At 38.8% G+C, this 23,176-nt stretch overlaps 1 protein-coding gene across 17 annotated transcripts in view; it reads right to left on the minus strand.

Moving 5' to 3' along the window:
* Window positions 1–23,176, minus strand: part of ptprfb (protein tyrosine phosphatase receptor type Fb) — a 108,494-nt gene that overhangs the window by 16,204 nt on the left and 69,114 nt on the right. For 9 of the 17 annotated variants that reach the window (XM_043260392.1, XM_043260374.1, XM_043260357.1 and 6 more), the window contains 10 exons: window positions 22,334–22,360; window positions 16,524–16,641; window positions 15,063–15,641; window positions 13,803–13,900; window positions 13,004–13,260; window positions 10,752–10,833; window positions 9,817–10,041; window positions 5,420–5,577; window positions 3,338–3,349; window positions 1,081–1,193 (listed from right to left, as the gene is read on the minus strand). In XM_043260392.1, the coding sequence (XP_043116327.1) occupies window positions 1,081–1,193; window positions 3,338–3,349; window positions 5,420–5,577; window positions 9,817–10,041; window positions 10,752–10,833; window positions 13,004–13,260; window positions 13,803–13,900; window positions 15,063–15,641; window positions 16,524–16,641; window positions 22,334–22,360 (1,669 nt within the window). The remainder of the gene's footprint in view (window positions 1–1,080; window positions 1,194–3,337; window positions 3,350–5,419; window positions 5,578–9,816; window positions 10,042–10,751; window positions 10,834–13,003; window positions 13,261–13,802; window positions 13,901–15,062; window positions 15,642–16,523; window positions 16,642–22,333; window positions 22,361–23,176) is intronic. The other 8 variants (XM_043260383.1, XM_043260422.1, XM_043260406.1 and 5 more) reach the window with 3 other exon arrangements.

Genomic DNA, 23,176 nt, shown 5'->3' on the forward strand with positions numbered 1-23,176 from the left:
TGAAATGTGAAGTGCGCTTGTAGCCACTCTGCTGCCATATGAAAACCGCTGGCTGTGGCAGCGGGGATTCACGGTAAGAGAGTTGTATGGCTGTTTTGCCTGTGGTAATTATGTGCTCTTCAGGACTGAAAGGGTCTGTAATAACCTGGCTCGACTGCCACCGCTCAGCTATTAGAGGAGAGAGAGGCAGGCCTGACATTTTCTCTTAGCGTCACAGATCTGCCTCTCACTCACCTTGGGAATGGAAAGCAGGAAGGCTAATTAACAAAGAGGGGTTGAAAGAGTGCAAGAGGCCTTTGGGTGAATTGAGTCCATATAAGACACTCCAAGGAGATGGAGAAGTAAAAAAACTAACAGCTGAATTCAGAGCCACTAATAGTAATATAAAATATTGTGCTTCATTACACTTTCCTACAGCTACTGCTTATTTAGTATACTCATACTCACACACAGTCATAAAACAGTTAACTGATTTTTAAATGAAAACGCCTGTTCTAAAACGTCATTTTAAAAAATGAAAAAGCTACATTGCAATAAAATATAAATAACAGACAACCAACCACCTAACAGCATTTTTGTAGAGCAGCTTATATCTGGCTTTCAGAATCAGTGTTATGACTGAAAGTGCCTCCTCTCTCATGTGCCCTGTTTTTTTTTTTATAGCTGTTGTGGGTGGGCTGTGAAGATTGGAAGATACGTACGGCAGTAATAGATCATTCTGATTACAAAGACGCGCTGTCACTTCAGTCGCTGTGTGCCTGCATGTGTGCATACGCATCCTGTTTATGCTAAATGACATATTCGGTGGCATATGCTGACGCGTGTTTGCGTACAGAAAAAATAATATCAGTGTTACCGAACAAGATACAGATGATATAGCACAATGGATGATGTGCATGCATTGTGAATGTAAGGAAGGGGCAGAATTTGTCTTTGTGCATTGTGCATATGGTGTTAAGCTCAAATATTACACACACTGAGTCAGAGGAAAAGTGTATGCGTGCATATGGTGGAGAACACATGGGGCTCTGGCAGATTGTTAGCGTGTGTCTACAGTACATATGGTGTATGGTGGGTTACCTGGTGTCTGATAGTTGAGTCTCCTCATTTCTACAGGATCAGACGAGTTGGCCAGAAGACAATCCTTCACACCGCCAGAGTGATCATCTTTCGGTAGGGGGGACGCCCTCTTCCTGTAAGAGCAAAATGGAGTCAGCGTGAGTGTTTTTGTTGACACATTCGAAGAAGTCAGACTTACCAACAGAGAAGGCCAACATATTTGAACATAGCTTTGAAACGGACAGCGTAAAAAAATTAACAAAGAGGGATGGGACTGCAAAATGTGGACACAGCGTCTCCATAACAAATTAACATCTATTAACACTTGTGTGTCCTGTGTTGGAGACTAAAAACATGATTTAGTGTACTGTAGATATTTATATAATATAATACAACAATATATGATAACATTATATATGTTTATATATTTTTTATTATTTTAAAACATAATATTTAGTTAATTTTAAGTTTTTATAAAATGTATAAAATATTCTGCTATATATTTTATAGCAAAATATTTGTATTAATCAAGGATGCATCAGACTAATACTAAAAGAAACAGTAATTCACATTGTAACAAAGGAATTTTAAAATATATACTAAACATGAAACTAAAAATCCAGAAAAAAGCATATGAGCACTAGATCAGCATATCAGAGGGATTTCTGAAGGATCATGTGAAAGGAGTAATGGCTGATGAAAATTTAGATAATATAAAATAAACTCTTCATATTTTAGTACAATGATACAATTTAATATAATAATATATTTTGCTTGGTATATATTTATTACATCTGCAACTTTCAGGAGTATACTAAAGCCTACAGACGACCTCAAAAATAAAGCTCGACCACAAGCCACGGAGCTCCAAATTTGTCTTAAAGACAACAAATGAATCAGTCTAAAAAGCACCAGCTTGATTTCCTGTTAAAGCCTCACTGCTTTTAGAGTACATTAGGAACTCCCTTCGGTATACACAAGGGTCAAAGTGATCTGAAATAAAAGCCAAACAGCGTGTTTGTTCAGCGCTTCACTCGATTCTGTTAGCAAGCTCGCTAAATATTCAGGGTGCAACGCTCCTTGTTTGTGGGGAAAACAAGGCGACTAGGTAATTAGCACATCAGCTGGATGGCACAACACCGGTAATTACGCCACTGTAGCACCTGCACTCCCGAGTGCACTCTTCCAGCAGGTAAAGCTGTTGTGCAAGTACACACACACACACACACACACACACACAGGCGCACAACATCTGTCAGTGGAAACCCATCCTCAGACACACGGACACAAATCCCTAACGAAAATGGGAGAGCCAACTGCACGGGAAATTTCACATCTCACTGCACTCAATTTGTAAGGTTCTGAGCACAGTTTTCTAGCTTTCATAAAGCCAGAAGAGCTCAAACGAGGCTGACACCAGCGAGGCGGGCAGCACCGAAGGGTTTACAGCATATGCCGTTTAACAGAACTGGGCGTACCGCTTCGCTAATCACTAGAGCGCTGGACACGTAGCCCCTCGCCTCTATTGTACGTACAGTAAGTCTCAGCACGCTTCAATTATTCAGTTTGGAGTTAATACATATACACCGGGGGCTAAAAGGATCCATTTGTACTGGGTTCAGAATAAAACGCAGAGATAAAAATAACAGAAAATGGCCATTTTGCTCTGTGTGAGAGAGAGGGAGAGAGCGTATGTGCGTGAGAGAGGCATTTCATACATTAGCCAGTAAGAAGGAAGGGGAAAAAAATGAAACCGAACAGTTCGGTGGAGGGAAATGTCAGCTTTGAAGATGAGAACATTTCTATTTCGGCAGCCGCCGGGCTGGCATTTCTTTTACAATGGGCCATTCAGGGCTCAGGTGAGACAGCAGAAAAGGCTGAATGCACGCACACTCAGTCTGAGTGACCTTCAGGAGGAGGTGAAGGATCAACACGGACAGAATCAACACAGCACGGCAAAAACAACAACCAAACATCTCCAAAAATAAAACATGACGATCACAACAGCAAGCATGCACCACTGTAAAAGACGTAACCCAAAGGACTGGAGCTTTTCAAGGACAGCAGGGTGTGAGGGTGAAATACTGCCAATCTCTATTCAGAAAGGCAAATTCAGCCAACAGCTTGTTTTGGATGAACCGAGCGAGTCATTCAAAACAACAGTGACGAGTGAGGCCACACCTGCAGACCCTGCAGCCTGTGAAGAGGGACACAGATGACACTTCTGAAATGAAAACTGTGACAGAAAGACACCTGTCCATGATCTAAAGGTACATACCTCTCCTGTTTGCTGCATTTGTATGGAGCGGAGGAAGGAAGAGACATGTGATTAGAGGCTGTCAGACACTCGGAGACCCAAGTGAGTTGTGCGGCTAACCTTGTGTTTCAAAAACGTCTTGCAGAAATCTGACTTTGCTTTTGAAGAGGTATATTAAAAAGAGAAAATTAATGGGTACTTATATGAAATATAAGTATAAGCCTCTGGTTCCGCTTATGAATATCAAGTAGGTGATTCAACATAATTTCTTCCCACATTCGGGGACGTGCTGAAAACTTTTAATTTATATGTAAAAAGACAATTACAGGTGTACCAAATATATGTCAGAAGTATATTAGTTCTCTTTTTTAATTTCAATCTTGTTCATACATCATAACATATCATGTATTTATTATACTTATTAACGAGTGGTCATGTAAATGTGATAAAGAACCGTGTTCTTTTATCAGAGTAAGGTCATTAACGGCATAAACCGCTCACAAGAGGTAGTTTTTCGCCTCATACTCCGCTCTTGCGCCGCATGTAAATGCAATAACTCGCTTTTTGTCGGCTTATTGAAGTGTGCATGTGTGATAAGCGACAGGATTGTATCATTAGTGCAGATATAAGCGCATAAAAAAGAGAGCAAACGTTTTACAGTAAAGAAAGAAAGACGGTATAACACAAAAGCAGACTTTTTCATTATTCAGAAAATGAATGTTCTCATCTCATGCAGCAGAAGTAGAAGTGATGAGACTATATGAGCTGTAAGTTTCCCGCCGACACGTTGCAAGCTTAATTTCCCAACAATGACACTTTAAGATAGTGACCAATTATTTCTATAATCTAGTTGCTTATTAGCATTCCTATCATTACCAATGTTTAATTAGCACATATTCTCCACTAACACATCTAGATCCCTAATCCTACCCAATACCTAAACCTAACTATCTTACTAACCAATAATAAGCAGCAATTTATTTATTGAGGCAAAAACTGAAAGCTAATGGTTTGTTAATGTCGAGAATAGAACCTTAAAATAAAGTGTCACCGAAACGCCTGTTAGCAACAAACAATACAGGTACTTGTGTCCTCCAGCTACAACATGACTTTCGTTGTGAACAGGAGAGAGAAAGTAAAGGCCAGTTATCGGTTCTGTGGGCATACAATAGCAGAGCTACTCGCCGGACTATCTGGCTCGCAGCGGTGGGCAGCGGAAGATGACAGCTTTTAGAATAGCATCAGCAGGGTGTGGCGGCACAGCCACATAACCGCTCGCCTGCCGAGAACGAAAGCTGACGCTGCCGTTTCGCTGTTGCATCTTCTCCCAGGAACGGCCTCGATTTGAGGCACTGCAAAGCTAAAAGAGTCCTGTAACATCAGGGGGCCTGAAATGGTGGATTTGTGTTGAACGCTGAGAAAATCAGAGCAAAACAAATGCAAGGTTTGCTCTGAAGTAAGGGATTTTACAAAAGACGGGCTGGAGGGAGAATTAGTCAGTACTGTATCAGCGTTGTGAATGGGACCACCGGGTCACGCTGGAAGCTACATGTCTGCCTTACTCGGCTGAGTCAAGATGTCATTATGAATAATGTCCTCCTTTTGTTCTCTCCGTGGAAAAGCTAGCTAAAATTAGCAGCCCTGAATACAGAGTCACATCGACAATGATGTGTAGAGGTGTATTTCATATAAAATGAGACATTCAAGGAGGCTAATATTTGTATTACCCTCACCATCTTGTAAGGTCTGAGAGAGATGCTCTCAAAAAAAAAAAAATAAATAAGGGCACACTTCACACCGCATCAACAAAATGGATAACTAAGGCCACCGATCAATAGAATCTAGACATAATTACATGAAATTTTGATTAATTAATCCCAACAACTTGAGAAACACCCCAAATCAACAGAATTCAAAAAACAAATTAAAATACCATATGATGAACAGGAACAAGTCAAATTTAATCTTGATTGTGGGTGAAATTTCGTCATTGCCGTACGAATTTCACGTTAAGGCAAACAAAAAAAAAAAAAAGTTTTCTACAAAGATTTCACAAGAATGCTGCTGCTAGAAGGAAGGAGTGATGGGAAAACTTTAGCTCACCTCTTGAAGAGAAGGATGGCAATGACTATGATGACGATTAGCACTACTGCAAGAACAGGGCCCATAACCCAAAGCATCTCAGGCTGTTCCACGCTGGGCTGCACAATGTGTTTATCCACAACGATGGGGTCCGAGTAAGGGCTGGCCGAGAAGGTCCGCTACAGAGAAAGAGAGAGAGAGAGACTTTGAGTTTGTCCACAGAGCCTAACTATGGCTGAAGAAAAGCTAGTGAGAGTTTAAATGACCCTTATCCTTTGCCTGTAATCAAAAATACACTAATACTGTGACAACTAACAATTAGAATTTCCTGTTTAATAAAATGTATAATGTTAACGTTGAAAAAAAATTGACCCAAACAATAGTGCGTATTATATTAATTACATCATGACATTTTCAGTTCTAGAAATCTTAGTTTTGTAATCCTTCCCGATTTCAGGGTTTTCCAGGATTGCTTTAACTTCAGTTGCCTGAATTAAAATTCAAAACCGCACATAGCACATCCTCACATCTGTTTCCGTGTCAGGTTAGGTTTCCCTTAACTGGGTTCCTCTTAACCCTTGCCATACACACATTCACCTTTGATTAGCATAAGTCATGTGGCCATGTAGAAGTAGATGCGAATAAAGAAGCAGAATTTGTGTGAGAAGAACTTAGAGGGAAAGGACCTATTCGGGTTCTCTCTCTCTTTCTCTCTCTCTCTCGCTGTGGCTTTGATAAATGGAAGCTGAGGAGAAGAATCATATCCTCTTCATTAGCGCTCAAACCATGGTGATAGTGAGCTGGCTGGAGGGAGGGAGGGAGTGACAGAAAGAAAAAAGAGCCAGTGTGAAGGGACATAAATGAGATCTACCCGCTGTGCCCTCTTCCATGCACACACCATGGGACAGGTTCGAATTTTGCCTCACAAACCGCCTGCGCTAACCAAAAATACGATAAAATAAATAAAAGAATAAAGGAGAGAAAGGAAGGTGAGGAAAGATGTGCCTGTCACTATCGCTCTCTTTGTCTGTTTCGGGAGAGGCCATCCACATGGACACCGTTTCCCTGAGGGCCAAACCCCTTCGCCTTCCTCTCTTTCTCTATCTCTCTTCCTCTTGCTTCATCCCGTCACACAGAGAGGGGAGCCATAATCCGGATCACTTGCTCAGCTCAGCTTGACATGTCTAAGAGCGCACAGATATTAATTGAAGAGATAAGAAGGATATTAGCTGGAGGAGAGTCATGAAGTCATGAAGACGTTGCGTTATCGCCACTGCTCATATGACAATCTCACTGTTAATGTGGTGTTTTATGTGAGCGCGGGTGGTTATGTGTGTGTGATGTACTGGAAATATACATTTCACTGCGTAATTATGGCTTTACTTTAGCAACCCTGCTGAAAAAAAACCCCAGATCAGCAGCTTAAGCTACCTTATGAAACCATTTTTGCAGGTTAAAAATCAACTTTACCTGACTTAATTTACCAGGTTTATTAGTTCTGTCAACTACTAGTCCAGTTAAACAAATCGGGACTACCTTTTGTGTAGAGTTATGTGGGGGGAAGGATTTTGGACCAATGAGAGTTCTCTGTGGGCGGAGCTATACAGAAAAACAATACTAAAACACAGTATCAAGTAACCCACAAAATGTTTAATTATTAGCTGATTGTCATGGTCAGTTAGGGAAAAGATTTAGATTATAATGGAAGAGATTTAAATGCTTTTTTACAGCTGTTAAGATAGTTTTACTAGGGTAAAGATGATCATTTTACCCTATAATGGCAAAACTCAGGCCTAGGCCATTTCTTTTGGCAAAATACAAAAAACTAATTATGTAAAGCATAAAAAGATATATATATATATATATATATATATATATATATATATATATATATATATATATATATATATATATATATAAATAAGAAAATAAATGAATAACAGAAAGCAAAGGGAATTTTTAAATAAACTACTTTTTGTAATGTATACTGTGCTTCTGATCCAGCCTCTGTAATCTCAAAGCTCTGCATTGCAGTGCTGTGAATATTGTTGGTTGGCTTATGATAAATTGCTCGTGATTTTCCTCATTTGCAAGTCGCTTTGAATAAAAGCTTCTGTTCAATGATGAAATATAAATGTTAAATGTACAATTAGCCACATTACTGTATTACATTAATGAAAATGACATTTTTTCGCATTACAGTAATGAGAATTTGAACATAAATGCCAATTTTAATGGTCCTAAAAATAGGCCTCTTTTTGTGTCATAAAACATGAGCTAGTCACTTCTTTGTGAGACTCACCCATCAAAGGGACTCAAAAATCATGTTTTTATTCATTTTCAATGCATTTTCTACTGATGTTCTAGAGGTGAATGAAACGACAGCACTCTACTTCCTCTGGCGCTCTAACACAATTTGAGTACGACGTGTTAAAGGCAGTTAACGTCACTAATGTGTTTCGTATTTCCTACAGACAAGGAGGAAAAAAGACACACACAAAGCCGAATACTAACTAACGCAAAATCCATTGAGCGGATAAGGATGGGCACGCGTCCTCAGGCAGAAGAGGAACGGTTAACGACATCATCTCAGCGCTGGGGTCTCAGTGCGGGCATTCTGCTAATGTAAACACTTTATCTGGCAGAAACAGCTCGGCCGCCACAGGCCCTCCTTCCTAACTCCACCAGCCAGCTGACGCTCTCTCTTTTTCTTTCTCCCTTCCTCTTGATTCAGTTTTTTTTCCCCTTATGCTTCTTTCTTTAAAAGTTCACTATTCTCTAATGCGCCTTTTCCTCTTAACGTCTCTTCTTTTTTTAACCTGCCAAAGTGCTGTCTCTTGCTCCCGTTTAACGTAACATCTTAAGCTTGCTTGTCTGCACTTGTTTAAACAGATTCTGTTTACACATTCGATCTATCATCCGATTTCACACTCCTCTGGGCTTGTGCATGTGCCACGAGTGATGCCTGCACAAAGCTAATATTCAGTGCTGAAGAAGAGCGGAAGATGACTCAAGTTTCAGAACGAGAAGCCTATTATCAATCCCCTATGCTAAATGAATAAATAAAAAAATCTGTTCAGTTGTACATGCTAAAAGTTGATGCTGGATAAACATTATGGGTACTTACTGGATAGTTATTTCATTTATAAATGAAAACACAAGTATTATTTTTACAAATAATATATTAACCACACACACACGTAGTTAATATATATATATATATATATATATATATATATATATATATATATATATATACGTAGTTAATATATTTTTATGCATAATAATTTTTACGTAGTCAAAATCCCGAACTTATATATCATTTAACTATTTTTAACTAGTGCTGTGAAATTATCTCAAACAATCACATGTACAACAAAACATTTGTTTACATAAAATACGAATGTGTACTGTGTATATTTATTATTTATACAGATACTTTTACTTATAAATACTTATACGCTCATGTATAAAAATGCTTTTCAATAGGGCTTTGTTTCTCTGTTGAGCCCCAGGCTTCAAATGCTCCAAAGGCCCCTGTGCTGGAGCTCAGCTCATATCCGAGCTGTTCATTCATTTCCTATGACAGCTCCGCAACAGGAGAGCTACTGGAGAGCCAGATCCGAAGGGCAGGAATCCTGAGATATTATTCTCTGACCAAGGACAAATGGCTAGACTTGTTCTTTTGAACCTTACACACTCATCTAATCGTTCTCAAATCATCAACGTGCTTGTTCAACCTCTATTAGTTAAAGAGGATTCCAGGTACAGTTTTGGCAGATCAGGGTCATCTAATGGAAGTCATGGAGTCAGGCTGGAAAGGTCGACGGAGTTAAGCAACGGGAAGACAGGACCTTTGAAGTGCTGAGTGAGGATGTGGTCCTCTTCTTCTCATAAAACATGGCAGACAGATTAATGCCTAAGCTTTAGGGATACTTAAGAGTCAGCTTCAAGGGAATCAGGACAAGCCTCCGTGCTACCAAAGCCCTGCCACGCAAATCCATTCTCCTGCTCTTTCCACAGAGCCGAGACGGAGGAGCTCAAAGTGCCAAACACTGCTGACGCTATCATGAGAGGAAATTATGAATATTTATCCAACTGGTCCTCTGGAGGTCTGGGCTATAAGTTTCAGTGATGATGATTTTCAGGTCTGTGAGGGCGCCGAGTTCAAATCTGTGATTTGTCAGAGAAGCAGATGGAAAAACGGGGCTGAGGGAACTGGCGAGGCGTTTAAGCTAATGCTTGTTTGACAAACAAAGCTTATTGAGCTTTGCTGCTTATTAGGACAAAGCTTTGGTTGGTCTCACAACAGAATAACTGCTTGTGTGCCTCCAACTCAAGCTGAGAGACACCAAATGTACAAACAAAAAATTTAGGGTTTCCACATTGTTTGACCAAATTACAAAACGGCATAGTACCTGCTTCTCATTGGCAATAACGGGGTATTGGTCCTTGAGTTCGGCCATGACAAAGCACTGAAAGTAGTTGTTAGAAAGGGGACGGTTGTAGAAGCCATTGTACGTCTCTTCATCACCCAGGGTGAAGGTCTCTGGGAGGGAGGACAGCTTTGCGGCGATGTACGACCTAACAGTGTCCGCGTGACGTCGTCTCCTGAGCAGAGCTCCCTCAGTAGACTCCAAGAGCTGTGGAAGAGAGCAGACGAATTAGTGCAGGACAACATAAACAGGATCTCAGTGATATGTGTAAACTAATGCTAAATTTGTCAACCATTTTATTAGAATTTCCTGTGAATTTAAATGTTTTTATCATACAGAAACTCTACAAGGTTGTAGGCCAGCAAATATATATAAATAAAACTTTTAGTCCTTTAGTCAATCACGTATAAGGGCACCTTTTGACATGTAAAAGTATATACTATCTATTGTCATGTACTGTAAATAGACCTATTTATACTATGAAAAATATGATGAATGCACATAAAATATTGTGGAATATATTTACTTCAATATTTTATTTAATTGGAAACACCAAAACAACATTTTAGAATTTCTAAATGGTTTCTTAAATTCAGCTTGCCATCACAGTAACACATTTTCAAAAGCTTTACAGGTCTAGCAATTACATTTGTAAAATTCCCTGACACTGCAAGGTTTCCATTTACTTTTAATTGTCCACTTTATACATTCTACTAACTATAAGTAACTTTGCAACTACATGTCTTCTAACTCTCAGAGGAGCCTGTTAGGTTAGGTTTTGGGTTAGTAGAGTAAGTTGACATGTCCACTAATACTCTAATGTCTACTAGTTTACTTACTGTTAGTGGAATGTCTGAAGTGAACTATCAAAATAAAGTGCTACCCTGGGAAAAAACAAAAAAACAGGAATATCTTACCTCATCCAGCTCCATCTCATCAGGATTAACCCACTTACGAGATGATGCAAGAGACACGGGAACTACCACAATGTAGTACCATCTATAGAGAAAACAACAACATTAGCAATCTTTCTCTCACTGCACAACAGCAACTTAAACAAGTGTTACTAGTTACACCTGAAAAGGGAGTAGATTTCAGCTGGTGGGAATTGAAAGCCCATTCCAGGTGCGCGAGAGTGTAGAAAAACTGATGACTTGCTTTCTGGGTTTTTTGGCTCCAGTTAATCATCTCAACACTACCGGTTTCTAATAATCAGCGCTATCTTTTAGACCGTAAGTGAATGAAGAGCTCAGAACGAGCTGTCAGGTGGTCAAGACAAGCATAACTTTCGGAGAGTGGCATTCAGCTGCTCATAATAAGATGGGGACGAGACTTTAATTTGGCTGGAGTCTGATACGAGAGGCATTTTCAAAATCAGCTCCAAGAAAAACTCTCTCTGTGCTTCAGAGCTCCGCCATTACTAGAGAACGAAGCGCTGTGTCTGACACGAAATCCCACATCAATCAGCGCTACTCCAAATGCCAATCTTCTCCAAGACTTTCTCATCCTCAACACTCTGGTAATCTTTTTACCAATCAAAAAAAGGCACTCTGGAGCATAGCCCTGTTCTTCTCTTGGGATTGGCAACAAGGTTTTTTTTTTTGGACCACAGTGCACCAGCTCTGATTTTGTCAACGGCCAAGACGTCAGAGAAGAAATCTCCCAGCTTGCGGTTCGGTCGCAAATTAGTTTAATTTTTTTTTAGGGAACATAATTGGCTGTGGAAAAGCGTGACTCACAAACAACATGTTCCTCTCAAAGGACAAAAACAATCTCCACTTTTCTTCCATTACCTCCTCATTCATGAAAAATTAAGTGTCGAAAATTACATATAAACATAAGTGGCCTTTTCTCATGCATAAATTATGATGACACATTTAAGTGGTACGATAACTGAAGGGCCTCCACCCATCACCAGGAGCTCCTGTGAAGAGCACTCAGCCGTAATGATGGGCTCTCTGTGGCAAGAACATCAGAAGCGAAGCAGCGTGTCTGCTTTCTACGAGCAGGATGTGTTCATATCCTCCATCACGACAGGCTGCACTCTAAGTGGTCTCAAACCAAGACTTTCAGATATATCTTCCCTTCAGCTAAGATAGAAAACAGCCTGTCTGCCAGCACATTCTCCTATTGATTTCTACGCGTTCCATCACGACTCATCCTTCGGAGCACAGCTCGAAGGAGAATGAAGTGAAAACACGCCGATGTCACTTGAGCCTGACAAGGACCTTCTGGTAGTTAGAAAAATCCACCGCTTTTCAGGAGAAGGTCAAATGTAAAGCTGAATACAGTAGGATGACGTTACTTGGGGTTTAAAAAGCAGCTGGAATCTGCAGCGTTGGCAGGATGGCTGTTTGCTGAGGTGGGGAGATTCGGTCTGAGCGTTCGGATGGGGGGGAATAATTGCATGGTAATGGTGTGTGAGCTACACTGCAGAACGGAAAGCATGCCGTCACTGACCCGAATTGGGCTACAGGCATTACTCGGGGCAGCGTCAATGTACCCGTACGGATTTATGAGGTTTAAATGGAGGGAAAGTAAGATGATTACTATATCAAATCAGCTTATTCTTTGAAAACTCTTTATGCACATACTCAAATTCTGCTAAAAGCTATTTCTGAAGATATTTTGAACGCATGTTTTAAATGTATTTCATCTCTATCCATTATGTACTATACTAAATAAAAAAATGAAACAATAACATGTATACCTTTGCACATAATCCAATTTTTACATAAACTATACTAAAAAGATTAATTACTTTTTTCTGACTTGTATTCTTAGAACATGGGTTGGAGCTTTTACTTTTGAACTCTTAAAGTGCATTAGTACAAATATAAAAAAAAACAAATGTTTACAAATGTTTTTTAAATTATTGCAACAAATATCGTATCATGGACTTCATATAGCAATATTATCGCATTGTGAGATTTTTATATTGTTACACTCCTACTAAAAATAGATAAAACCATCAGTATTTTTAATGGTAAAATCATAAATCATTTTATGTCCTAGAGCAGTTTCAAACCTGTCCTGCAGACACCCCTGCCCTGCATATTTTGTATGTCTCCCTCATCTAAAACAACTGATTCCACTCATCAGCTCATTAGTAGAGACTGCAAGAACTAAACTGGGTGTTATCTGATATGGCGTGTCCTAGAGTACTAACCTGACAGGAGCAGTGGTGGGCACTTTGGGCAGGTTGATGGTGAGTTTACCATTGCTGGTCTGGTCTGCTGTGAACAGGGCAGGTTTAGTTTTGAACAGGTCCGGTGCGGTTCGGATCGAGACCTGCTGCTGCAGGCCACCAGCGCTGTTCCCCCGGCTCATCAGCACGAAGGAGTAATTAGTGTCCGGCTGCAGTCGTGTGATCAGCTTCCTTTTGAGGTTGCCCTGGACTTCCACACTCTGCTGGTTATAGAGGATCTACGGGAGGGTAGAGGTTCAGTTTCGCTCAGTTGCACGGCTCACTAAATCTAATTTTTAATTCAGTTTCATTCACGCAAAGAACTGATTGCATAAACAGACTTTATCCCCACACAGCTGCTTTTAGAGATGGAAACAGTGTGCTGTTTTCTGAGCTTGGCCCATCAGGACATTACTGTTATGGTTTTATACCAGCGGCTGGCATGCAGAGACGCCACACAGACTGTCTGTCAAGTTCACTGTAGGCCAGAGACCATTCTGACAGACTTTCCACAACGTTTCTGCATACTGACCAATTGTGTGACTTGCAATTTTGCTAAACCACATGCGAATTTACAGAATCAGCACTTAGAACCTAATAGGCCAGATTACATTTACATCTGTCTCAGTGTAATCCCTATGTATGGGAATTAGACAATTATAGAGTTGGCTCTCAAGTGCATGCCTATAAAAAGGGTATAAAAATAGACATAAATGCTTTTGAATAATACATTTTAATGCAAGGAACTTTATTAAGTCTATGTACGTGAATGGGGTCTTACCTTAAAAGGCACTAGGGATTTATAATTTTCTGGTACTTCCCAGGTGAGAAGGACTGAGGTTTTCATCACAGCTTTGACACCAAAACTTGTGGCAAATGCTATTAGAAAGAGAACAGAAATTTCATAAGCATACCGTATACAGAGCTCAGGGTTTGAATAATGTATAAGCTAACATTTAAAACAAAACAAAGCTTCTGAAATTTTTTATATAGGGACTGTTTACCAATCTCTTGTTGTGTGAAATTACTGAGACTGCAATAAAGTACTAATATCTTATACTTACATCATTTTTTAATAAAGAAAGATATAAGATAATGGAAAATTAGCTTATTTGTTGAGAAAAAACAGTAACTATCTTCTTAACCTGCTCTGACAAAAAGCTTAAAACATTTTATTTTAGTAATTCTTTTATTACTGTATTTATTCATATTTTGAATTATCAATTATTTTTATATTTTATAAAAGTTTTTGTTCGTTTTGGTTTCTTTTAGTGATTTTATTATATTCTTTCATGTTCTTATTATGTAAGTCTTTTATGAGTTTTTGTTTAAGTCATTTTAACACTAACTTATTCCAGGTTGTTGCCAAGACAACGTCTCTAAATTTTTCAACATTTTTAAATCTATTTATTCTTCTAACATTTGTATTTTATTTCACTTATCGAAACCAATTTTTAATAAATTTTATTTTAGTTAACGATAATTCTAAACACAATCAATCAGTTCTTTCAGTTCTGTTTTTCTCAGAACTTAAATGTTCACAAAGTAAAAAAAAAAACAAAAAAAACAAAGGCAGATTTTTCCATTTGCAATAAAAAACAGACCACCCAATGTGAAGATAATTGGATTTTTTTCACAGTGCACATTTATCACGGTGTTAGCATGACAAAACGGCTATGTTATGTCAAGCGTGTGTTATTGCAAAAAAAAACCCCCAAAATAATAACATTTGTTGATTATCTAGTGTTTTTCCTATGACCAACAGTGGACAGTAAATTTCAAATATGTTAAGAACATTCCAGTGCTGTTTTCTGGCCACAGTGTTTACGGGAACATGAATAGATATGTAGTATGAGAGGATTTATGCACTGTATATCATTAAATAAAGTGTATAAGGTGCATTATAATTATGTTACGGTGCACTATAATTATCTGTAGCTTGACACAGTAATAAATTACACCTCGCACTACACAGAGGAATAAAAGGATTTCTGGATCTGTTTAAGCGGTTTAACGTAAGCCATCCAGTCTAAACACAAACCAGGTGATGTAGACATGGTCCTGCTCTGGATACTAGGACTCATGGGACCCCCTCCCTTGCTGGTGAAGGCTTGCACACGGATATCATAGGTGGTGTCTGGTCGAAGCCCTTGGATGGTCATCTGAGTGTCGGAGGTGCGATTGGTGCCGTTCTGTATGTTGTTGATGTCGCGGTACATCACTAGGTATTGCGTGATTCGGCCGTTGCACTCAGACAGGGCCGGGGGGTCCCAGGCAAGGCGGGTGGTGGAGGTGGTCAGGCCCACGACGCGTAGGTTAAGGGGAAACCCACTTGGCACGTCCTCCGGGGTGCTGATCTCTTTTATATACTCCTCTCCGGCTCCAGCGCGGTTCCTGGCGCTCAGGTGGAAGGTGTAGGTGGCGCCCTTGTGTAGTTCTGTGGCGGTGTGGTGGTCGTCAGTGCGTGCGAACTCACGCACTTCGTAGTTCTCCTCCTCCACGCGCTTGTACCGCAGTCGGTAGCCAATCAGCTCACCCACCATGTCCTTAGGAGGCTGCCATTGGATGAGGGCTGTGTTGCCAATCGTGGTGCTGATGATCATGGTGGGTTTCCCAGGCACTGCGGGGCAGAGTGAGAATTTGAAAAGCATTGTTAAATAGAGGGTTATCTGCACAAGATCACGTATACCACATGCCACTATTAGGTATCAAATAACCTGCCAGGAAATTACGTTTGATCTGGTTTATTTTGAACATTTTAAATAACTGTTTATATCTATTTTAAGACATCCTATTATTCAATAAGGGGACACTTATATATGGCAAGTTACAAAACCAACAAAATATTTTTTGTTTTTAATCAAGAGTAAAACTAATAGACATTTATAGATGGTCATAAAAAAGATATTTCGAACAAATCTTCAAAGAAATCTAAAGAAAAAAAAGCCACAAGAATATCACCTGCTTTATAATGAGTAAGTGTTAAGCTCATCTATTTTAACATACTGAAGACTGGAGTAACAGATGCTATTTTAAAAATACATTGTAAAATATGTTACAATAAACTTAAACTTTTAATGATATAATAAGTACAATGACTTTTAATTGCTCTTTCATACTGACCTTAAATCTATAATATTTATTATGTTTAACAATAATAAAAAGTGAAGACCTTTCCATTTTTTCCCCCTTTGAGCAAAGAAAAGTCTGGGGAAAGCTGCTTTTGATTAAATGTCACCAGCATGAATTGTCACTGAAATCCTTGACAGAAACATTCACATTTCGAGTCAAAGAAACAGATTTATTTTTTCTCATAACGTGATGTATTTGTAAGTAAATCAGGCCATTCAGAACAACACCATTTTGTGCCACCGGTGGAGAACAGATGTACCAAACGTGAAGCAAGTTATTACATTGAAAATTGTCTTGAATCAGTGAATAATGCAGAGCAGGGCCACGAAACATGCACTGAAATTAAACAGAGTGGATTTTGAGCTTATACCTGCTCCGGTGGTGGTGACGACTTTGGCTTTGCTGCGTGCCCCATCACCCTTGGTTGTGTACGCTGCCACAGTAACGGAGTAAGAGGTCTCGGAGAGAAGTCCAGTGATTACAGCCTCCTGTTAAACAGAACCAGCATGATCGCTGAGATGTCAAGACAGCCTTATCTACCCTCATGCCATCCCCACTGGCAGACACTGATCATAACCCCTCCAATAAACCACACGCACCCCCAACACACCCTTACTATTTCCAAACTCCCTTTTAAAACTTTTTTTTTTTCATTTCATGTTGGACATTCAAACAAGAACTCTGAAAGACTTCGAAAAGCTCTATAGAAGCTTTTCCAAGCCACAAAGAGAAGAACCAAAGCTGCCCGACTATGGGTGTCAATGTTCTTGCTTTACAAATCCTTTTTTAACAAGCCAGCTAAAAAAATAAGTCTGCAATTATATTTTTCCATTTTATAAAGGTGCCAAATCAGTTTGCACACTATTGTAAATAACGGTTTTATAGCAGAACAATGACACATCCAGTTGACGTCAACTGATAACCTGTGAGCATTTGAACAAACTCACAAACCAAAAGAGGGGAAGAGCCAAACACACCGCATAAAGGCGCATGTAGAAAACACAAACGAACACACACACACACACACACACACACACACACACACACACACACACAGTAGTTTTGATTAGGGTGACTTTTCCTCTAAGATAGCCCATAGTAATAATACATTTGCTGATGCAGCACCCACACAATGAGAATAAATGTGGCTTTCAGCAATCAAACACACCGTTCTCCAAATTCACTTTAAAATCAGAACAGACTACCTAACAATGAAATTCATCAACGCTAAATTAATTCAACGATCAAAATTAACCTGCTTAAACGGTGCTTTATTAATCACCCCTTTCACTACAAGCCATATGAATATAAAACTCTCATAGTCGTGAAGGAATAATATCTGGAAAGCGTAGTTACTTAGGTAATCTCTTCTTAGTGTACTTGTGTACACATGATGTGCTCAAAATCCTCAAGCACACACATTGCAAAGAAAAATCAAACTTGCACAATAATTAAAGCATATGGGTTCAAGTGCACGCATGGAAATAAATCATAATAAAGTCATAATACGGCACATGTTTACCTGCCACACTCATATAAAACACCAGATTCCTATATTACACATCATCCCACACATCCTCTGGTAAATTAAGTTCCTGACAATGACATTTTAAAAGCTTCTCGTTAGCCTTTTTTAGCATGCCTTAACCGTGTTTCTTCTATAATTAAGTTTTAATTATATTAATACTTATACCAATATGTGCCCAGTGTTTCACAATTTTCTTTTTTAAATGAAGATAGCTTGGCATGGTTTGCACTCCCGCTGAAACCCTAAGAGGGGGAACACGGGATAAAATGCAAATGATTGGATAAAATTTAAACGACCTTTTAAATTTGAGCGTTTATTCATTACTTTAATCACACAAAATTACTTTTTATAGGCGAAGCGATTGCATTTCCCCCTCTCATTTTCTCCATCTTAAACAGTGCTCTTTTATCAGTTTTTCAAGTAAAGGGAACGGCTCGCACTCTCACAGAACAGAAGTTTAACCAAGTAGGAGGGGTTAAAACAATTCTGTGAGCAGTACACTAGGGCACATTCACTTTCGGCAGCAATTTATTGAACATTAAGTAACGTGTGCTTAGAATTCTACCTACCAAAAAAAAAAAAAAAGAACATTTTTGTGAACTTTGCATTATCAGTGGTAATATAACAGATATATAAGTAACCGTGTTGTATCTGTATTAAGCTATATTTGTAGCTTTTATAAATATTTTTTTCAGTTTAATCAGGCTGACATGGGAAATTATGTAAGGAAGTTTCTGTCAAGAAATAAAAAGTGTTGCGCTTTTTTTCTTGCAGTATTAAGTTTCTTCTCATTAGAATTCATCAGATAACTCGAGACATTTTTATTACTCGCAATTCAGTTAAAAAGTTAAATGCCTCACTATTCATGTTCAAACTAAAATTTGATTCTTCTTTTGCTAATAAAACATTGCTATGGCATCTGTGGGGTTAATAGGTGTGTGTTTCCTCTATACACTCTGCCCAGTCACACTTCATTAGTGAGCCAGCAGCTGATGCCAACCTTCAAAATGGCTGATCGCTAGAATAAATAACAGAGGTGCGCAGATGTCACTCGCTGACACCAGCGTGTCTCTCTGCTGTCAAGCCATAATCAATGTCATCAGTGAAAAGAGCAGCACAGTCCCATTACGTGTTGCCTGTACCTCTAAATAGAGCCTGAGGTGAAAGAAATTAATAGAGTTTCTCACCTTTGATTAAAAAAAGAGGATCTAAAATGGCTTAAACAAGCTTGTCTAGTTTCTTGAAGTCTATTAACAATACAGATGTTGGGTGTTTTTCTTGGTGTGGGTGTGATGGTAAGAGAGTCGTTTATCCAGATGTCAATGTGGTGGAATCTATTACTATTTCTGTTATCTCACTTTTATTATTATCAAGTGTCTGCCTCCACTTTACATATATATAAAGCCTAGATTACAGTTAAATTTTCTTTAATATAATGATGCAACTACTGTCTCACATGGTCATATTGTTAGTATGTGAGACATTCATACCAACTTTGCTACTCTAAATGATTGCAAAGTAAAGACCAATTATCCACTAAACAGAGCGTTGTGAATGTAGAAGTGGGCATGAACCTGCAAGCGCTAGACAAGTATAAAAAAAAAACAAAAAACTTTTCATTATGTATATAAAATGAAGCTATGCATATGAGATTAAGTATACTATTTTATTTCTGTGATTTTCCCAGCCATTATAGTCTGACAGCTATGACTGATTGGATCAGGCATTAATCTGGGAGGATCAGTGTCATCCTGGCCCTAATTTCCACTAAAATACCATAATTACCACTGTTATATCGTAAAAAAACAAATCTGGCACATCCTTCAAATTGCAAAAGAAGATACCAACCTACTTTAATGGTTATATCTAAAATGCATCTGGAAAAAAGTGTTTAGTCAGTGTGATCCCAAGATGTGGAGGTGATAACTTTATATCTTACTAACAGATTATTCAATTAGCACTTTTCAAAAAGTATCTCAAGGGCTCAGCATTAGGCAATTTAATTGTCTCCTGTATCAGTTTTACTTTTATAACCTCATTACTGTTATTATTTATTATTTACTGTTATTATTTTAGCATTTTATTCTTGTACTTTTTTTTCTTAATCACACAGTTTTTATTATTCTATCTCCTACTACATAGTGTCCTTCAAATATTAGGTACAATTTTTGAAAGAAGGCATGCTTACAAAGGCTGCATTTATGTCATCAAAAATACAGTAAAACAGTAAGATGTGAAATACTATTTCAATTTAAAAGACCATTTAAAATAATTGTTCTATGAATCAATTTATTCCTGTAAAGCCAAAGCTGAATTTTCAGCATCATTACTTAATCTTTAGTGCTGCATTATCTTTTACCACAGTCAGTTGCTACAACTACATCGACCATCAGCGAGAGAGTATATTTGAAGGACAACCTCAATTTGTACACACATTCACGCGTGACTGACTAGAGACCCCAGTGACAGCTCAGGGTCACCAGGTCAAGGTGCGAATCCTTGTTTTAATGTACGAATCCAAGATTACAGAAACCCAGTTCACTGACCGGCTGCCAGACAGCCCTGAATCATGGGTGAGGGAAAAGAGAGCGATTTGGCGGGAGCAAGCGATTGGCTCACGCTGAATGTTTTCCAGGCAGGTGGCAGCACGCAGTGGCAGCAGAGCAGGTGCGGTCGCTAACAGCAGGGCTCCAGAGAGACGGCAGCCAGTCTGCTGGCACAGAGATGGGCGGACTGAGAAATGGGGTCAGGCTTCACTGGGAGGAAAACGACACTGGTAACTGAAGTGCGCCCATTTCTTTGCCTCTTTTTTTTAATGCTCCAAATCTAAGCAGTAAGAGGATTTACTAGCGTAACGCAAGCCAGGCCCCGAACTGTAGTGGGCTGTCACGCAACTATAAGAATCTTTTGAGGAAACTCTGGAACAACGAGATACACACACACAAAGACGTACTCACGGACAACACACACCTACACACACACACAAAGAGCTGTAGTGTTGAAAGCCGACTGTTGTCTGCAGCTTTCTCTTTCCAGCCAGGCTTCACTGGTTTTCAACACTCACAGCACACATAACCCTGAACCCATCCCTCTGCTGAAAGCAGGTAACATCACTGAGTGCTTTTCTTTCCCAACCCCTTCAGTCATCACACGGGGGCCAAGCAGATTGCAGCTTCTCCATTAATATCCCCTTCCATGCTTTCATGTTTTCAAAAAAAAGAAAGAAAAGAAAAAGAAAACTGACAATGCAACAAAAAAAAATCTCATTGAATTTAAAAATAATAATAATAAAAAAAATCGGATCCGTTTGTGATGAGTACTGAAATGCAGCCAATATTACTTTTGTGTAGCTAACGAGATTTATTGCACGCTCTCTAAAAAACTTGAAACTCGTCAGGCAAGACATTTTAGGGTCGAACACTATAGCATAATGATATATAAACTGCATAACTGTCTGTTGTTCCTGACAACAGATTTCTTTTCTCATAACTCGGAAATTTAATATTGTTTTTTTATTTATTTGTTAAAAAGTAGTGTAATAAGTGGCATAGAGTACAGTTAGATAATAATAAATGTAATTTTCTTAAAAAAAACGAGTTTATTTTGTAATAATGGCCAGCTAAATCCTTGCGTAACATAAAATGTAATGTGACACAATTGATAAAACTATTGTAAAATTTAAATCAGTTAGAGACATGAGATATGGTTATCAAAATGTCTTGCTGCTAACTTTGGGCTTGTTTTTATTCATTATTTTTTTTTTTACGTAAGACAGTAAAGAGCAACAATTTTTAAAAAGTGGTTAAAGATGTTAAAAAAATCTTTTAAATTATCTATTAATTAAAAAAAAAATTTGGTTAACCTCAAATCAAGAAAAAAAGCTTATAAAGATTTCATTCACACAGCTACTTAATTCAGCCTATGTCATATCTCCGGTTCTTCCATCTCTCTAGTCAAGTATTCTCATCTGTGCATGTACAGTATTTCTCATCTTTGTACGAGAGAGGTTTTATCACTCCGGTTTTTGCTTTTTGTGGAATTTTCAACAGTAGTGCACTAGTAGTGATGGTCTGTTCCATATTTGTTTTAAAGTGTGCATGTGAGTGAATAACGGGTACTTGCTATGCGAGAAGTCATTAGTGCAGTCATTACACTGTCAGTGAAATGTGCTCTCAGGGGCCAGACCTTTAGAGCATGCAGCATCATTACCATTAGTAAATACAGTACATTAGTGGGTGACCTTCAGTATAATGCTGAAAATGCTGCAATTTATTCTGGTCTTTTCACTGTGTCCGTGTGTGTGTGTGTGTGTGAGAGAGAGTTAACGACTATGTAGTTGGGAATATGTTTGCAACAGTCCTCAAAAAATACAAAAAATAAAAACAAATAAATCATCTTTGGTGCTGATTGTATATTTTTACCCCATTTGCCCATTTTCAACAAGCTGCTTGGTCCAAATTCATATTAAGCACACAGGGGTTCAATCACACTGTTAATCCCTCCTTATATAGAAAGAAACAAAGTAGAGCTGTTAGTTTCCAAAGAAATAAAGCCAAGCAAAAGAAGAAAAAGCGATAGATGAACACACAAACTCAAGAGCATTCCCGCAGGCCCAACGCCGCAAACCACCAGCTCACACTTGAGTTACTCACATATTCCGTGGACTCTTCAATTTTCCACTGATGGAAAACACATGACAGATGAGAGGTAGAAAATGAATCAGAGATGGCACTACTGGGGAGAAAAAAAAGCATCGCTACCTTTTTTTTCTCTCATCTACAGATGAACATATAGCGTTAACAGTGACATGCTACAGAGACAGAGGAGAAGGGTGGAGGAGGAGAGATGACAATATTTCACATTCGACACAGTGCTGCATAATGTCAGGTAAAAGGAGCAGCGGTATACTGCTAACAAAGGCATGGTGCTTCATTCCGTCGCTCTGTGGGAGAAAGAAATGACAACTATTGCACCACTTACACCTGGTGCAGGAACGTTTTAATCTCAGCATGGTTGCAAACATTGCAATTCATGGATACTTACCTGGACTGAATTCATAATACACCTGATAAGTGAACTCCAAAGACACCACATATGCACTGCATGGTTACATGAGTATACTTTAAGCAATTTTGTCACAATTTTATGTATGGATGCACAAAATATTGGTACCAAATGAGTTATTTTCACTTGCAATTGTTTGTTTTTAATTTATTTAGACAAATTTTTACCACATTGAAACACAAATAGAGAGAGAGAGAGAGAGAGAGAGAGAGAGAGAGAGAGAGAGAAAAGAATTTACTGGCAGATACTAAAATAAAAACTTTTTTCTTTATCTGTAGCTGAAACTCATCGGGATTGAAAGCCTTTTTCTTGGTGTGAATCTCCTGATGGTGTAGAGCATGAAATCCCATTACCCCCATCGTACTGCCAGTTTGGTGACATCAAACTTTACCGACACTGAGCACCCAGAACTGCTGCTTTTTCTTACCCAC

The sequence above is a fragment of the Puntigrus tetrazona genome, chromosome 2 (assembly GCF_018831695.1).
Source record: "Puntigrus tetrazona isolate hp1 chromosome 2, ASM1883169v1, whole genome shotgun sequence".
Classification (NCBI taxonomy): domain Eukaryota; kingdom Metazoa; phylum Chordata; class Actinopteri; order Cypriniformes; family Cyprinidae; genus Puntigrus; species Puntigrus tetrazona.